The sequence below is a fragment of the Suncus etruscus genome, chromosome 14 (genome assembly GCF_024139225.1).
Source record: "Suncus etruscus isolate mSunEtr1 chromosome 14, mSunEtr1.pri.cur, whole genome shotgun sequence".
NCBI classification, from domain to species: Eukaryota; Metazoa; Chordata; class Mammalia; order Eulipotyphla; family Soricidae; genus Suncus; species Suncus etruscus.
In genome coordinates, this window is record NC_064861.1 from 95,551,835 (window position 1) to 95,570,620 (window position 18,786).

The window sequence follows — 18,786 nt, forward strand, 5'->3', positions numbered from 1 at the left end:
GGCATATTTCTTTGTGGAAGTAAGGGTGAGATGGGGAAGAGTTGGGAGTAGCCCACAGAGATGAGATCCATTCCCGTCCCTTAAAGTGATTTTTATTGTGTGTTAGCAAATCTTGAAGCACAATTAGTGGAATCAAGTCAGTTTGCATTATGGATTAGTGCTAAAGGCCCAAGATGGGGTTTGGGTGTGGCAGAGCCAATGTATTGTACAGTGGAGGTCCAGGTCAATACAACTTTCTTCAAGCCTGAGTGCTGACTACCCCATCAGTACTGTCAAATATGGCTCCACGGACCAGTCTGCTTTGGGGTTTTTCTGATACTCAGGGATTATTTTAGTCCTGGGGCCTGCTTCCCATTCTCAAATGAGAAACCATGTCAGGCAGAAGAGGAAGTGGCTTGGGAAATCTCAGAGCCTACAGCCTCCCTTATTGTGGCCAGAAGTGAGGGTTCATGACTCTCAGCTTGAACCCATCAAATTTTAGATCTTTGTAGGGGTTGGAGCAGGCCTTGCTGACAACCCCATGAGAAGGTCTTGATGGCAGCTTCCTATGGCCCTCAGAGTTAGCTGTGAAATCTGCAGTTGGATTTAGTTACCAGATACCAAAGAGTCTGCAATTTGTTAGCCGGCTGTGGAAGCAGTTTTAGTGTAGTAGCACCCCCCCCCCCATATCTGAAGATACAGTTCTCAGTTCTGGGGGTGTTTGTCCTGCCATGGCCTTGCCTTTGGCACCTGAGCAGTGTGAAGATCCATAGGCTCCCGCTCCCCAGGCCCCCTCTGGTCCTGTGCTAGTGAATGGCCAGAGATGCGCAGACACTATGGTTTTCGGGGAGCTCTTCTGGTGAGGAAGCGGCTGTTGGCTGCCTTCTGAGGGCAAGGTGGTTCAGCTCGGCATAGGTCACATCCTGAGGGTCTTTGGGTGCAGCCTGGAACAGAAGAAGGGGTAGTGGTATGTAGCTGACATGGAACAACGTCGGAAGTCTCTAACCATTGGTTTATCTTTTGTGCCAGCCCTTCTACCCATCTGTTCATTTTGTGCCAACCACTAGCCTGATAGAGAAGTGCTTACTTGCTGCCTGAGCCTTGCAAGGTTCACCTGGGCATACGTCACTCCCTGGGGTTCTTCATTGTTTATATCCACCTGGAGAAAAAACAGTGAGACGAATAATAGACAACCCCGAGTCCCAAATGCTGAGACCTTCCAGTGCATTTTTCAGACTTGCTAATGTGATGATTTTTTAGAAAACTTTGGGCCAGAGAGAGCAAAGGTTAAGTAGCTTTGCTTCATGGGCTGACCCACTGTGATTCCTGGCGCCACGTAGGATCACCTGAGCAGTGCTAGGGGTTACCTCAGCACCGAAGGATCTCAGAGGGGCTCAACACACCTCCAAATACAGAGAATGATAAAACCCTTTAAATTATTTTAAGTGTTTGTGTAAATTGATTAAGACAAAGCAGTAAAAGGGGCTGGAGCAGTGGCTCAAGCAATAAGCTATTTGCTTTGCATGTGCTAACCTCTGAGAGACCACACGGTTTGATCCCCCAGTGTCCCTATGGCCCCCAAGCCAGGAGCAATTTCTGAGCACATAGCCAGGAGTAACTCCTGAATGTCGCCAGGTGTGGCCCAAAAACCAAAACCAAAACCAAAAAAAAAAAAAAAAATACACAGGACAGGCTAGAGTAATAGGATAGCAGCAGGGCATTTGCCTTGCATGTGGCCGACCCGGAATGGACTTAGGGTTCGGTTCCTGGCATCCAATATGGTCCCCTGAACCTGCCAGGATCGATTTCTGGGTGCAGAGCCAGGAGGAACCCTGGAGCGCCACCCAGTGTGACCACGGAAGCAAAGAAAAAAAAAATAAAACCCTTTAAATTATTTTAAGTGTTTGTGTAAATTGATTAAGACAAAGCAGTAAAAGGGGCTGGAGCAGTGGCTCAAGCAATAAGCTATTTGCTTTGCATGTGCTAACCTCTGAGAGACCACACGGTTTGATCCCCCAGTGTCCCTATGGCCCCCAAGCCAGGAGCAATTTCTGAGCACATAGCCAGGAGTAACTCCTGAATGTCGCCAGGTGTGGCCCAAAAACCAGGAGGCAGGGGAGGGGTCAGGGTGCATCTCTAGGTCCAGAGCCCAAGCTCAGTGGGGTCCTCTGACAGCCGGAGTTGTGGGGAGAAGGGGACCCCGGGGAGAACTGGGCAGAACTCAGCCAGCACAGGCTCACCTGGGGGTTCAACTGCGCCCCATCCTCAGACTGTGTGTGTGGGTGACAGCGATGTCTGTGGGGAGAGGAAATGGAACGTGTTCTGATGGTTTCCCTGAGATGTCTCCAGCCAGCAGTCCTGCCCTGCCCCAGGTACTGAGGTCTCTGTACCCCCGGCCATTGTCCCCCCATAGCTGTCACCTGGGCCATATTTCTGGACGGGGAAGGGGCTCGGGGCAGGGACCCTTGGGTTGCCTCACCCCCACTCACTCGACTTCTGGTGTCCAGCCTGGCGGTGGTGGTGGCAAAAAAAGAGAAGGAGGAGAAGGAGGAGGAGGAGGCCGAGCAGGGCACTGGAGAGTCAAGAAGCAGGGCTGGGGAGTCCAGTTTACCTTGGCCCAGAGTCAGCCCTGGGCACAGGACATGGGGCTGGGAGAGTCACCCCTGAGGGGCAGTGCTGGCTGCACCTGCTGTGTTGCCCCTGCAGCCTCAGAAGCTCCTTCCTGAAAATTCAGCCTCCAGGTCCCCAGGGCGGAGGGGCACAAACAGCTGTCTCAGAGTCTCATCCCCATTTTTGGCCCAAGACCTCCTCTACAGAGGACCAACACCCCCACACTCCCACAGAGTAGCTGTGGGCACATAAAAGTTGGAGGGGCCAGGCGCCATTTGGGGATGGGACAGGAGGAAGACAGTGATGGAAAGGGGAGGGCCGGGACGAGGCAGGTGGCAGCTGTATTCTCCGCAGGTAGAGTCGGGCAGGACCATCTCCAGGCTGTAGCCTCCTTGTTCTCATTGCCAGGAGGTGAAGGGGAGGGAGGATATGCTGAGACCCACCCCTGACCTTATCCCAGGACACACCCTCCTGCCCACCAGCAAACTGGGGTTAAGACCTCTGTGACCGTTGCTGGAGTTGGTTTCTGGGCTGAGGTCTGGGGGCACCTGGGCGCCTCTGGGGCTTGCTTTCCTTTGGGTCTGTGTTCCATCCACCCTCTGCCCACTGGGCTCAGTCCTGGTTCCCCTTGAGCCCCTCGCTCTCCCCTGTAGTGTACCTATCTGAGACCCTGGATCTAGGTGTAGCTACCTGAGCCCACTCATTTCTGGGAGGGGTCTTGGGAACTGAATAGTAGGTGTAACCTTACCTGCAAGACCCCGCCCATTCCTGGGAGCTTTTCCCAAGGTAGATAAACCTTGGAGCTAGGGAATTCGGCCCTTTTTCGGCCCTGCTGAGCTCTCTGGCTTCTGGGTTTCTGCCTCTTTTGGTCTTGGACCAGGATGGAGGCCAAAGGGAAGATGGCTGAAAGAAATTAAGATGCAGGGTAGCCTAGAGTGGCTGAATGCTTGAAAGGTTATGAGATAGGCCACACACATGTGGTGAATAGGCATGAATAAAGCTGATGGTTCCTGATGCCTGCCTGTGAGCGAGTCTTAATTACACCGATCACCTGGGCCTGGGACCCGCCAGCTGGATGGGGTTGCGGAGCCACGTGGCCTGGGATGGCAGAGAGAAATCCATCGCTATGCACCGCCATCCAGCCCCATTGCTACTTATTTAATTCAACACTCCCCAATCCCTCTCCACCCTCCCCCTGGGAAAAATCCCTTCCCCCTGACCCTCCAGCCCTGGGACTCTCACCTGAGACCTGGAGCTGCAGGGGTTGGCTGGGTGGGGACAGCAGGTGGGGGGTGGAGCTGTTGGAGCTGGAGCACCTGTAGGTGCCATCCTGGGTGAGCCGGAGGGTGAAGTTGGCCTGAGGGAGGGCGGCTGGGTGGGGCAGGAGGCACTGCAGGGGTTCGGCGGCTGAGCCGTCCTGGACAAGGTAGAAGGTGTTGGTGCTGTCAGCTGAGCGACACAGCAGCGTGACATCCCCTCCCGCAGGAGCATGAGGCTCAGGCAGTGCCTGGAGCTCGGGGCTGCTGTCCTTCTCTGTCCCTGCGGGGGTTTCGGGGCGAGGAGGGGGCTGTTCAGGCTACCGATGCTCATACATGGAGAAGTCACTCAATTGGGGTTCGGGGTCTATGTGGGCAGGGCTGGGGTGGGGACTGACTTGACCCGAGGATGCCCTGGATCCCCTGTGCCCTCCTGTCCTGGTCTCTCCCCCTCATATCCTCTCCCTGTGCCCATGGTGGACCTGCCACCAAAATAAACAAACAAGCAACACAAAAAACATTTATATATACATATATGTATAATAAACATATATATGTATATAAAACTGCCTTGCTTCATATAACCAAAACAACAATAATAAGAAAACTAAGAAGAAAATGACTCCCAGGACCAGAGAGCTAGCTGGTGTCTGAACCAGGCTGTGCATGCAGGAACCCAGAGCCATTCTCTACCCCCCCATAACCCCCAAACATCAAGCGTGAAGTCCAGAGCACAGAGCTGAGAGTAACCCCTGAGCACTGCTTGGCATGGTCTCCAAACCCCACTAACAGATGTGAAGTGAAGAGAGCCGAGTTGGTGGAGATGCAGTTTGGGAGTTGATCCGCTGACAACTTAGTAGCTCTTAAATGTCTACATCAGCCTCCATGAGCACCTGACCAGTTGCCGAGGGGCCTTCTAGAAGCTTCCTGTGCACTCTCCCATAACTGCATTGGCCCCAAGCACGAAGCACACTCATGGGCCCGTGGCAGAGATGGAAGGAAGGCGGCTTGGTGGGAAGGTGGAAGGGACCAATGCTGAGCTTGACCTTGTCTTTGTGTGTGCAACGTGAGACTGTGTGTGTATCTCTGTACAAGCGTGATGTGAAACTGTGTAGGTGAGCATCCTCTGTGTGCCCTAAATCAGCTTTCCTCACACCATAGGTTTAGCCCCAACTCCAGGATTAGCCCCTCCTTTGGGTTAGCTCCACTTGTGCCATGGTTTTGGCCTCACCCTGAGATTAGCCCCTCTCCTTAGTTAGCCACGCCCCTAGGTTAAGCCCCTCCCCTTAAATTAGCCCTTCCTCACACCATGGAGTTAGCTCCACCCCGGGATTATCCCCACCTCACTCCATGATTTAGTCCCTCCCCTGAGATTAGCTCTTCTTAAATTAGCTTCTTCGCACCATGGGTCACCCTGCCCCTGGGATTAAGCCCCTCCTTTGGGTTAGCTCCACCTACGTTATGGGTTTAGCAACTCCCCTTAATTAACTAAACCTATGTCATGAGTTTAGCCTCGCCCCTGGGATTAGCCCCACCACACACCATGGGATTAGTCCTGCCCACACCAGGGCCCTGGAGCTGTGGGGAAAGCCTTGAAGGCCTTCACACGTATATGCTCAGGCACACTGTACAGGCGTTGGTCCTCTCCTTGGTTGCCCCGAGTGTCCCCTAACTTCTTACATGGCCCGGAATCCAGACAGCCCCCACAGCCTGGTGAGCTCTGAGGAATGATCTGGAATGTGAGCCTCAGGTCTCCTCCCTGTGATTCTGAGTGGGGCACCCTGTCTTATCGCACTAGGCCTCTCGGAGGTTGCAACATCAACCACAGTTTGTGCAAGCTTCTCAGGCTGCCCCTGGGCCTCTGCTTCCAGGATACCCGCCAGCCCCATGTCTTCTCTGTTTCTTGCTAGGCTTCCTGTCCCATGTTTCAAGAGAGCAGTTCCTGTTGCCTGGGACACTTCCAGTGCCCTTGTGCTGCTACCAGGCCCCTCGCCATCCCCCACGCCAAAACCATTATATGCGGTTTCTCAGTTCTGTCACCAGGGCCAAGAGATTGTCATACTTGTTTTCACTGATTCTTTTCCTTGTTTCTCTGTATTCCACACGTGGTGAGGTCATTTGATATTTATGAGTGTGTTTGTATATTTGTGTGCTTGTGTTCTTGTGTCCTTTTCTGAGTTATTTCACTTGTGGCTCTTCTCTTTTTTTTTTAAATCTTTATTTAAATACTTGATTACAAATATGATTTGGGTTTCAGTCATATAAAGAACAGCCCCCTTCACCAGTGCAACATTCCCACCAGTGTCCCAAATCTCCCTCCTCAACGCCCTCCTGCCTGTATTTGAAACAGGCTTTCTACTTCCCCCATTCATTCACATTGTTATGATAGTTGTCAGTGTAGTTATTTCTCTCACTGCACTAACCGCTCTTTGTGGTGAACTTCATATCGTGAGCTGGACCTTCCAGCCCTCATCTCTTTTGTTTCTGAGAATTACTGCAAAAATGTCTTATTTTTCTTAAAACTTATAGATGAGTGAGACTATTCTGTCTATTTCTCTCCACTGTCTTATTTCACTCAGCATGATAGATTCCATGTACATCCACGTATAGGAAAAACTTGTGACTCTTCTCATTCCATCCAAATTCCATTGAACTATAGGACTTTAGTATTCCACTGCCTACATATGCCACGACTTTTTCTTTTACCACACCTAGCAGTGTCCAGGGCTTACTTCTGGCTTTGCATTCAGAAATCACCCCTGGCAGTGCTCAGGGCACATAGAATATGGTAGTGATTGGACCCAGGTTGGCCACATGCAAGGCAAGCACTCTACCCACTGTACTACCTCTCTGGCTCCCACACCTTGACTTCTTGATCTGTTCATCAGCCCTTAGGCTTTTGGGCTGTTCCTTATCCTGGCTATTGCAGTGAGTGCTGCCATGAATTGAGATGTGCGTGTCATTTTGGAATGAAATTTGATTTTGATTTTGCCAGGAAGCAGCACCACTGGGTCATCTGAGACTCTGTTCTTCCTTTTTCACGGCTCTTTACAGGCTGCACCAAATAGCATTCCCCTCAACAGTGCATGGGGCTTTCTCACCACATCACCACTGACACTGGTTGCTTCTAGTCAAGGTTGTTGATGCCAGTTAATACTAGTTGTCTCCAGTCAACATGATTTGTTTTCATTCAACACTGGTTATTTTTACTCAATAAGAGTAAACAGTCAATACTGTTTGTATCTAGTCAGCACTGTTTGTCACCAGTCTATGCTGGCTGTATCAAGTTAATACTGGTTGTGACTGGTTAATACTAATAGCCTCTAGTCAACTCTGGTTGTCTCCAGTTAGCACCAGTTGTTTATGGTTTTTTTTTTTTGGGGGGGGGGGCACAATCTGGTGGTGCTCAGAGCTTTCTCCTGGCTCTTTGAACAGAAATCTCTCTCGGTAGGTTTGGGGGGACCATATGGGATGCCGGGGATTGAACCCAGGTCTTTCCTAGGTTGGCTGCATGCAAGGCAAATGCTCTGCTATTGTGCTATCAATCCAGCCCCTGTTTCTGGTCTTTTTGACTCTGCTGTTCTCACTGCTGTGAGAACACCTTTACGTCTTGACTTGCCTTTTGCTAATAGTAAGACAGTGAACACATTCTCATTATCTGTGCTTGTGTTTACTGGCCACCTTTCTTGTTTTCTTTTCTTTTTTTCTTCCTTGTTTTTTTTTTTTTTTGGTTTTTGGGCCACACCCGATAATGCTCAGGGGTTACTCCTGGATATGCACTCAGTAATCACTCCTGGCTTGGAGGACCATATAGAACACCAGGGACTGAACCCAGGTCCATCGTGGGTCAACTGCATGCAAGGCAAACACCCTATCGCTGTGCTATTGCTCCGGCTCCTGTCTTGTTTTCTTTAAAATGGTGTCCTTTCATTTCTTAAGAGGGACTTTCCTGTACATTATTGATTCTTTCTATTTTTCTTTGTCTTCATTCATAGATTTTCTTTTTTCTTTGTTTTTGGGTTAAGCACTCAGGCATTACTCCTGTCATTGCACTCAGAAATTACTCTTGGCAGGCTTGGGGGATATCTGGGACACTGGGGTTTGAACCCAGTTGGCTGTATGCAAAGCACATACCCTACCCACTGTGCTATCATTCTGGGCTCTTATTCATAGTTTTAAAAAAATTGTTGGGTGGGTGATCCCTAATGTGATCATGGGTAATGACTAACTGCACTCAAAAATCACTCTTGGAGGTTGGAGCAGTAGTACAGCAGGGAAGGCACTTGCTTGCACGAGGCTGACCTGGGTTTCATTTCAGCATTTTCTATGGTCCCAGAGCCTGAAAAGAGTCTATTGACATGATTTCTGAGTGCAGCGCCAGGAGTACTCCCTGAGAATTGTTGAATATGGCACAAAACAAAACAAAAATGAAAGGAAGAAGGGAGGGAGGGGAAAGGAAGAAAAGAAAGAAAAAAGAAAAGATGGAAGGAAGGAAAGAGGGAAAGAAGAGAGGGAGGGAGAAATTAATTATTCCTAGTAGTGCTTGGGATGCCATTTGGAGTGCTGGAGATCAAATCTGGGACTACAGTGTGCAAGGCAAGCACCCTTCCTGCTGTACTAGCACTCCGCCCTGATTCATAGTATTCTTTTTTTTTGTTTTGTTTTTGGGCCACACCTGGCGGTGCTCAGGGGTTACTCCTGGCTGTCTGCTCAGAAATAGCTCCTGGCAGGCACGGGGGACCATATGGGACACCGGGATTCGAACCAAACACCTTTGGTCCTGGATCGGCTGCTTGCAAGGCAAACGCCGCTGTGCTATCTCTCCGGGCCCCTGATTCATAGTATTCTTCCTAGCTTTTTCTCATACTTCCATTTGGAATATTTTTCTGGTGGTGCCAGGATTTGAATCCAGGGCTTCACAAATGCAAGACAAGTGTTCTTCCTACCCACTTTGGGATTCTTTGGGAATGACCGAGAGCAGGAGGCCTGGATTTTAGGCTTTTTTGTTTGCCTTTGGGCCACACCCAAAGATGATGAGGGCTCATTCCTGGTGGGTCCTAGGGGATGACATGGGCTCCTGAGAAACAAACCTTGGTCCCCCTTATTGAAGGCAAAGACCTTCTTCTCTGTACTACTGCTGTGGCCCTACCCACATTTTTGGTATTTGGGCCACACCAGCGGTACTTAGGGGTTACTTCTGACTCTGTGCTCAGAAATCACTCCTGACAGTCTCGGGGTACCATATGGGATGTCAGGGATCAAACCTGGGTCCATTCCAGGTCGACTGCATCAAGGCAAATGCCCTACCGCTGTGCTATCTCTCTGGCTCCTGTGGCCCTTTTTTAATATGTTCATGGTGTTAAGTTCCTCAGTGCACTGTCCAGTATGTTTTTCTTGGTCATTCTGGGAAAACTGTCATCTTTTTATTGTTTTTATTTGTTTGTCTGTTTTTTTGGGTCACACCCAATGATGCTCAGGGGTTACTCCTGGCTCTGCGCTCAGAAATCACTCCTGGCTAATTTTTATTGTTTTTATTTTATTTTTTTGGTTTTGGACCACACCCGGTGGTGCTCAGGGGTTACTCTTGTCTCTGCACTCAGGGGTCATTCCTGGTAGTGCTCAGAGAATCGTATGGGATGTGGGGGATCAAACCTGGGTCAACAACATGTGCAAGGCAGATGTTCTCCCCATTGTGTTCTCATTCCAGCTCCTGGAATTTTGCCTTCTGGTTTGGTTGTCATGCCATGCACTGATGACTCAGAAATCTGGTGCTTTATTTCTAGAATGTGGGGACATTAGCTCCTGGGGTCCGGGACCGGTCTGGATCCTTGTTGGGCTAGTGGAAAGCCAGAGCAGTGTACACACTGGGCTCCTCTGGGGGCTCCCCTGACAGGGAGGAACGGGACGCTGTGTTCTCCTGTGCAGTATCCAGGTGGTTCAGCTGCGCATAGGTCACTTCCAGGAGGGCATCAGGTTCTGATGCCTGCAGGGGAATCGGGAGTCAGGGGTATAGAGGGCATGTGGAGAAGTTGAGGACCTGAAGAAGAGGGACCCACCTGCCCGCCTTCCTGTGTGTCCTCTTCTGTCTGTCGGTCCTGTGCATTCAGCTGAGCTCCAGAAAGTGGGGAACAGGAGGCCACTCCCTGCCTGAGTCCTGTGTGCTTCACCTGGGCATAGGTTGCTCCATGGGGGTCTTCATCCTGCATGCTCTGTGGGGGACAGGGGTATCTGTGACCTCACTGTCTCTCCTCGGCTGAAACAGCTGCTCCAGGCTCCCTCTGAGCCGTGAACATCTGGATGCTCTGAGCCTCACATCTGTCCTTCCCTCAGCTGCTGCTTCCCGGATCAGCCTGTCCTCCAGCCCTCCTTCCCTCCCGCTTCACTCCCTCCCTCCCTCTCCCCTTCATTCGCTCCAGGGCTCAGTGCTGGGCTGCAGCGGGGTTGAGGAGGGGTGTCGTGCATGTGTGTTATTGAGTGTGAGTGTGTGAGTGAGAATGTATGTGAGAGTAAGTGTAAAGATAATCTCTCTGTGCACCAGGGCTCCAGGAGTTGGGGGGGGGGGGAAATCCACTGAGTCACCAGCTGACACAGAGCTGACACAGAGCTGCACCCCAGGAGGCAGGAGGGGGATCAGGGTGCATCTCTTGGTCCAAAGCCTGAGCTCAGTGGGGTTCTCTGGCAGCCAGAGCTGTGGGAGGGAAGTGACCCCAGTCAGAACTGGGGCAGTGCAGGCTCACCTGGGGGTTCAGCTGCACCCCTTCCTCAGATTGTGTGTGGGTGACGGCGTCTGTGGGGAGAGGAGTGGGAATGTGTCCTGGTAGGTCCCCTGAGATGTATTGGGCTGCAGCCCCACCCTGCCCCAGGTCCCAGGATCCCTGTACCCTTAGCCATCTATCCTCTCCGTAGCTGTCATCTGAGCTGTCTTTCTGGATGTGAGCACTGGGGTGGGAGCTGGGGGGCAAAGGGTAGTGTCAGGGCCAGAGAGGGGGTGCAGGCAGGTGGGGGTGAAGGCTGAGTGGAGAGTTACCGGGAGTTCAGGCCTGTGTCTTGGGGTGCTGGGTGTGCGGCTTCTGTGAACAGTGGAAAGGAGGCTCTGCTGGGGACTGGGGCTTGGGTGGGACTCTCGGTGGCCTCCCCCATCACTCACTTGATTTGTGGTGTCCAGTCTGGCGGCAGCGGTGAAGAAGAAGAAGAAGGAAGAAGAGAAGGAAGAGCCCAAGCAGGGCGCCAGCCGTGGACAGACCGATGAGCAGTGGATCTGGGTTATTTCGGTCCAGAGTCACCCATGAATACAGGAGACAGGCAGAGGTGTCACTGGGCATCCTTGCCTACCCCTACCCTGCCCTGTCCTCATCTCCTTACAGGTCCCTGGGCTTAGCACCTCCCTGTTACTCCCCTCATCCTTCCTGTCTCCCTCCTCAGCACCTGCCTGATCCCCAGTCTTATCTCTTTCCTGGACGTGCCCCAGAAACTCACCCATAACAGTTGTGGACATTGTCCTGCTATTGCCAGAGGGTCCTGGAAGAGAATGAGAGAAGAGTGGGCTGAGCCTGAGACGCCCCATCTCCTTTACGGTACCAATCCTGGGACTCTGCCCACTCAGCACTTTGGGGCACCAAGAGAGCAGCAGGGATGACGAAAATCTGAGGGGGCACCTCCACTGACCATTCTAGATCCCTTTCCCCATCACACCAGAGACTCAGGGGACATGGCCCTGAGTTGACCATGATGGAGGGGACAGATTTGGTCACACCTGAAATCCGGAGCTGCAAGGGGTCACTGGGGTGCGACAGCCTGTAGGGGCTGTAGTAGCTTTGGGAGCTGTAGCACCTGTAGGTGCCATTGTGGGCTGAGGTCACAGGGTGGAAGAAGAACTGGGCCTGTGTTGTCGCCTCTGTCTCATCCACTTTGATGCGCAGTGGGGGTTCAGCCGCCCCATCCTTAGCCAGCAGGAAAGTGTCCATCCAGCCACTGGACTGACACAGCAGGGTCACATTGTCTCCTGGGGATACCGAGGGGTCCGGCTGAACTGAGAGGGCCGGAGTGTAGGAGAGCTGTCCTAGGAGAAAAGGGGTGAGGTGTCCCTGGTCAGACGGATGTCCCAGGGCTTCTCTCTAGGCCCCTCATTCTGGGTCTTCATCCCTCCTTACGCGGGTCCCAACAGCCTTAACCTACCATCACCCCAACAGGGTTTGATCAGAGCAGGGGTTTCTACAGAGCCATGATCCTTACCTGCCACTAGGATGTCCACGGGGTCACTGGGCTCTGACCAGGAGGTGAAATTGTGTCTCCCAATGCAGCGATATTGGCCCCCATCGGAGTCGCTGACAGGGCCCAGGGTGAAGTTGGCTTGAGAGAATCCAGCCTGGGAATGGTGGTCAGAGTGCTGTTCAACAGCCTGACTCTCCTCCTTGTACAGAGCAAAGATGTGATAGGCGCTCTTACAGCGACACTGCAGCATCAGGGTCTTTCCTGGGGTCACAATCTGGCCCTCTGGGCTCAGCAGGGAGGGTTTTCTAGATGCACCTACAGGGACAGGGGACAGTAGGGCTATGCCTCCACTCTCTGTCCTGTCTGGTGACATTGTCCCCCAAGCCCCTGTGTCTGTGCCCCGTATCCCCATGCTCCCTCACCCACCCTGCTCTCATGGGCACAGACCTTAAGAATCTGATAAAGCTGAAAACCTGGATGGACCAAGATGAGCCTCACCTGAGACCAGGAGCTGCAGCGGGTCGCTGGGGTGAGACCACACCTGGGGTGTGTGTGAGAAAAAGCCATAACACTGGAAAGAGCACCTGCGGTCAGGGGTCACGGGGCCTACTTGGAATAAGGCCTGGCGCCCCCCACTGGAGAGTCGTTGTGAGCCAAGTTTCCAGCGGGTCTCAGGGACTCCCTCCTGAGTCAGGACGAATGTGTCAAATTCCAGCCGTGAATCACACTGGAGGGTCATGTTCTCGCCTGAGGACACAACAGGGCTCAGAAAGGCTGAGAGGGATGGTTTGCTGTCAAGGCCTAAGAGGGAAAAGGGGTCACACGGTCACCCTCACACCTTGATGGCAGAAGTCTCCCTCTGCTGCCAGATGAGGGCAGCACCTGGCCCAGGAGAGTCTCACCTGTGACCACCAGCTCCAGGGGCTCACTGCGGTTTGAATAGCCATCAGGGCTGAGATAGTAACATTGGTAAGTCCCTGCATGTACTTCTGTGATGTAGGGAACAAAGACGTTGGCCTTGTTCCCTGGATTCAGTGATAATTGCATATCCCAGGGTGATGAGCTTCCTGTTTTATCCAGATGGAACTTCTGGGCCCTCGTATTACCCCAACACCAGAATGTCACAGGGCTTCCCCAGGGGATGACAGAGCCTGGCTCAGCCTGGAGGGTGGGTTTGGGGAGACTCCCTGGAAAGAAGCAGAGGCTGGTCACAGACATGCTCCAATCTCAGCTGTCAGGCTAGGACCCTGGCACCCCAAAACTGCGATTTTCTGTCTCAGTTGTGGGCCCTGAAGTTACACTCACCTGCCTGCACCGGTGTCCTGGTGCCAACACTCAGCCCTGGAAGGAGAGACCCTATGAGAGTCCATCCTGAGTCCTGAGGGAGTCTCCTCCCATGGCCCCCTATGTCCAGGTCCCCCCTGAAGCTCACCCAGACATAGCAGGGTCATGAGGGTTGTCATGGTGTCTTCTCCTGTCTCAGCTGTGCACCTGGTGTGACTCAGTGCCACAGCCCACAGGACAGAAAAGGGGTGTGTCTCTTGGCTGGTCCTATTGGTCACAGGGTGTCACATCAGAGCCCCAGGAAGGGGAACTGCCTCCCCAGAATCAGGGAACAGCTAAGACGTGACCTCCCCGAGTCACTCCTTCCAGGGGAGACACGGACCTGTTTTTCCCCTCACCCACAGTATCCCCCTCCTGGACACTAGCTCTCCTGGGTACTCATCCTGAATGGGATCTCTGAGAGCAGCATGTGCTGTTGAGAAACATGGGAACCCCTATCTGAGCCTAAGGGTTGGGCAGAAATCCAGGGGACACCTCTTTACCCCAACTTCCTTTTCCCATACCTCCCTGAATTTCAAACAAACAGGACTGCATCCTCACTCTTGACTTGGGTCCTTCTCCGTGTGGGGACCTGAAGCAGGCAAGGACTGACTGGCAAGTCCCCGTGGCCCCACTTCAGGAATGAACAGCTGTGACCCTCTCTGAGCCTCATTTTTCCCCAAGGGTTCTGTTATCTTGACCCCCCCCCCTCTTTGCTTCGGCGTGACTGTGCAGAAGTGAATGGTTTGTGAGCAGGAGCAGGAGTCAGTGGGGGACAGAAAGGAAACAAAGTCTGACTCACCCGCAGTGACCGTCCCCCTGACATTGAGCAACACTACTTACAGTGGGACCAACATGAATCTTGCACTCCCTTGAAATGCAGGACCCTAAATTCAGACTTAGGGGCTCAGTTGGGTTATAAAACTCGGCTAATGGTTGCAGTTTGGAACCTCCACACTGGCCTCTAATATGGGAAACACCATGGGGACAAGAATGGAACCAGCACCTTGTCCCTGTGTGTCTAGTAGATCCAAGACTCTCCTTCTGAGGTGATCCCAGGCTTGCCAACCTCACGGGTCCGAGGGTCTCCATCAGCCCCTTGAACATGAGGGGAGTCTGCCCTGTCAGACACTGATGTGGACTTTGGGTATGGGGGTCTGAGCCTTCTAGTAGCCTTGACAGTGTGCAAACAGAGGATTCTAGCAGGACAGTCACAAGGGAGGGTTCGGTCCTGACATAGGTCCCCCAAATCTTGCCTGTCTTTTCCCCATTGCAGGTAGGGATTTGGCAGGAGAGTGAGGAATATTGAACTTCAGAACCAAATCATTGGAGGCTAAAGACAGAACACAGGTTGAATTAGGAAAAAATAATGGGGCCAGAGAGAAAGCAGGACCAGAGAGATAGAACAGCGGTAGGGCATCTGCCCTGCATGCAGCCAATCCAGGATGAACTGTGGTTTGAATCCTGGTATCCCATATGATCCCTTGTGCCACCTGCCAGGCCAGAGAGACAGCACAGTTGTAAGGTGTTCGGTTTGCCTTGCATGCAGAAGGATGGTGGTTCAAATTCCAGCATCCCATGTGGTCCCCTGAGCAATTTCTGAGCATAGAGCCAGAAGTAGCCCCTGAGCGCTGCCGGGTGTGATCTCCCTCCCAAAAAAATCCTGCCAGGAGTGATTTCTGAGCACAGAGCTTAGAGTAACCCCTGAGTTCTGCCGGGTGTGATCCAAAACCAAAACCAAAACAAAGGAAGAAATCATTGTTTTTGGTGTGTTTTCACTTATGCATGTGTGTTTGTGTGTTTACATTGCTCAGCTTGCAGTTGTCAGGGCTGACTGCTAGCTGTGTGATCACTCCTGCAGGTTTGGGGTCCCCAATGTCAAACTGGGGTGAACATGGGTTTCTTTTTTTTTTTTTTTTTTTTTTTTTGTTTTTTTTGGGCCACACCCAGTAACGCTCAGGGGTTACTCCTAGCTATGCGCTCAGAAGTTGCTCCTGGCTTGGGGGACCATATGGGACGCCGGGGGATCGAACCGTGGTCCGTCCGAGGCTAGCGCAGGCAAGGCAGGCACCTTACCTCTTGCGCCACCGCCCGGCCCCGAACATGGGTTTCTTGAATAAATGGCGAGAGCCCCTAAAATTTTGCCCTCTGGTCAGTTGTAATATATGGAGGCTTTTTAATATTTCTTTATAATATCCTTATCTCTGCCTGTTGCCCCACCTACGGCCTTCCAGTTGAGGGCACTTTTGAGAGCTTAATAAATAGTTGTCCAGGGAGGTGTTCAGGGTCTTTAGGGTAGCTGGCTGGCAGGCACTGGGCTTTTGGAGCTGACAGAGGACTCTGTCCGACCTTCTCGCCTTTGCCCCCTCCTGTTTTTGTCTTACTTGCTTTGGATAAATATTGCCAGGATCGTTTCCCCACCCTAGGGTATCGGGAAATGGGAATCAACTTCTCATCTTGGGAGCTCTTTGAGGATCCATCAAACCAATCTAGGAGTAAACGTGACTCAACAGTATTTATTTTTCTGGATCCCACTTAAGCCTCATTCCTCCCCCACCCCTGCAGCCTGTGTCTGGCCCCCCTCAGCAGGACCTCTAAATGTAAGAGCATGGGGAAGGTGTTGACTCAGGATTGGCTTCTGTCCTGCTTTGAGACCGTTAGATAGGTAGGGAAAAGACACCCCCCCCCAGTCATGGACGTTGTGACCCGTAGTAAAACCTAGAGACTGGATGTGAAGAGAGACTTTGTCACTGATGAGGCTGACGTGCCCCCCCCCCCTTGGGAGATGCTCCAGGAGCAAAGGCCAGGAAAGGGGCCTCACAACCACCAACCCCCCTAAGAGCAGGAATCTGATGGGGAGATGCACTATGTAGAGCGGGGATGGGGGAGCAATGCTGTCCAGTCAACTTGGAAAAACTAGGTGGCACATACGTGTGTTTCATCCCCAAACACGGTGTCTGCACACACATGTGGCTGCATATTCCCTCCCAAGACAGAACTTTCCTGCTTTACTTTAGATGTGAACTGGGGCTCTCTCTGCCTTTGGAGAGAGTGTAGCACTTTGGAATGTGTAGCACGGTCCTCTGTCTCTTCTTCCTCCACAGAATAAAACCTCTATTTCCTTCTCTGCTTCTCTCTCCTGAAATTCTTTTCTGTGTTGAAGGACTGAGAAGGATTGGTTGGGTCTTGAATGGACTCTCCATTCAAGTCAGAGAGTCCTAGATCTTCATAGCCACTTCCTGGAGGTTCAGACTGAGAGGAAGAAATCATTATATTCCCTTATCGAGGCTGTTTCCCACTTCACAAAAATTTCCTGGGGACCCTCACTGACATTATGAACTGGAGATTCCATGGACTTCCATGAAAATCTTCACGAGGAAGGAAGAAATGGTGAAAGTCAAAGAGGTCATCACACCCTGTGAACGTGGAATGTGTTGGGGGAACTGTGACAGCCTCTTTCAATTGCAGGAGTGCCAGTGTGTCCTTCCATATTCTGCTCTAGGCAGGATTCTGGGGTTCCGTGACTGGGCACTCATAAAGTCCCCAAGATCACGGAGGTCATGTCAGCTGTTCCTCCATGCTTGGCAGGACATATGGTCTGTGGTGTTGTCATCTTAGATGCTCAGTCACAGAGCTGAGCCACCACAACTACCTCAGCCACCAGCCACACGTGATCCCCACAGGAGGCAGCCCCATCTGTTGTCTGGTGTCCCCAAACACTGTGAAGGAAAAATCCCAGTGATAAGACCCACTATTGATGGGAGCCACAGCAAAAAATCTGAGATTATGGCCTGAATCAAGCCCAGGCCAGAACTCTTGCTGAGCACCTGAGCTCAGTTTGACAGAGATCACCAGAGGCAACTGAGACTTCCTGGGCCCACATACCTGACCGGGTCCCAGGACAAAGAATCAACCTGGGAAACAGACCCGCAAGAGACTGAGAGAGGCAGAATTTGTCATCTCTCGATCCAGAATTAAAATCAGGTGCTTGAGCAATAGCAAGCCTTGCATGTTCCTGATCGCAGACTGATCATGTTTGATCCCCAGAATCCCATATAGTCAGTCCCAGGAGCCTGCGAGGAGTAATTCCTGATCACAGAGCCAGGAGTAAACCTTGAATGCCATCAGGAGTGGCCCCAAAATAAAACAAATTAATCAAAATCAGTCCTAAACCTGACCCAGGATTCCTGGTCTGTCGCCTTCCTTACAAAAAAGAATTTCAGGAGATGATCAACAAAGGAAAAATGGGTTTTATTCTGAGGTGCTGAGGAAGAGGATGGAAAAGAGAGAAGCACACTGCAGGGAGATCAAAGTCTAGTTCGAAGGTAGAGAGAGCCCTGCTATAACCCTTGGGTCACAGGGCGTCCCCTCAGAGGACTCAGGAATGGAGACTTCTCCCCAGTACCAGGCTCTGGTTCAGGGGTTCACTGAGATCCTGCATTTTGTGACACCCCTTTCATTAGAATCCAGGTCTGTCTTTCCCTCATTCTATGGTGACCCCCTTGGACACTCAGTTCTCCTGTCCTCAAGCTGTATGGGTTTAGAGACATGTGGGTTGGTGCAACAGAAGAGCAGATGCTGCAGCAGAGATACATTTTTCCCTTGCGTGAGCCCAGAGATGGTAGGAAATGAGAGAACCCCTCTTTTGGAGACTCCACTTCCTATTTATCCCGTTTGCCCCCTCCATCTGAAGTGCCTGATAACCAGACAGTCATTTTTCTGTTCTGTTTTTGGGCCATACCCATAGCGCTCAGGGGTTACTCATGATTCTGCCTTAGAAATTGCTCCTGGAAGACTGGGGGGACCATATGGGATATCGGGGACTGAACCTGGGTCCTTTCTGGATCTGCCAAATGCCTAACACTGTGCTATCACTCTAGGTCCAACAAACAGTCTTGCCATTGGGTTCTGCTCTGTATGGGGAACTCAAGGGGCAGAGATTGTGACTGGTGGGTCCCTCTGTCCTCAAACATGCCCAATTCCTGATTATGAGGTCAACTTTCTCCTCTGCTTTCTCAGGGCGCAGCCCTTGGCATCCAGAAATGGTGACAAAACATCTCCTTTTAGGGTGAGGTACTTCTCTAAAGAGAGTATTGGGTTGTCTAAGCCCACACTCAGCTGGCCATAGTGACCACACTGGGACAGACTCTGACAACATATTGGGACAGTGGAGGCAGAAACAAAACTTTCCAGAGTAGGGAGGAATTTTGCAACCGCACCTCAGAGCAGAGAGACTTGGGGAACAACATCTGAGGCCAGGCCAAGGATAGTCAATGGAAAGGTGGTCACTAGGCCACCAGAACAGAGGTTGACTGCAAGCATTGGGGAGATCCAGAGAGATCTCAGCCCCTGACCCTGCCCAGGGCAGGCTACTGAGACTGAGCAAAAAATCCCGATCACCTTTCAT

General features: G+C 51.8%; 2 protein-coding genes across 2 annotated transcripts in view; both read right to left on the reverse strand.

The window, feature by feature from the left end:
- Nucleotides 1–18,786, reverse strand: part of LOC126028684 (leukocyte immunoglobulin-like receptor subfamily A member 6) — a 151,770-nt gene that overhangs the window by 32,151 nt on the left and 100,833 nt on the right. The gene's annotated exons all lie outside the window — the stretch shown is intronic.
- LOC126027532 (leukocyte immunoglobulin-like receptor subfamily A member 6) lies at nt 9,682–13,519 on the reverse strand. The gene is made up of 12 exons (XM_049786522.1): nt 13,489–13,519; nt 13,362–13,397; nt 12,959–13,243; nt 12,555–12,857; nt 12,078–12,371; nt 11,599–11,904; nt 11,322–11,363; nt 10,873–10,915; nt 10,699–10,796; nt 10,583–10,632; nt 9,902–10,054; nt 9,682–9,828 (listed from the first exon to the last, which is right to left on the reverse strand). Exons 1-12 carry the CDS (start codon nt 13,517–13,519, stop codon nt 9,682–9,684), a joined length of 1,788 nt encoding a protein of 595 aa, XP_049642479.1.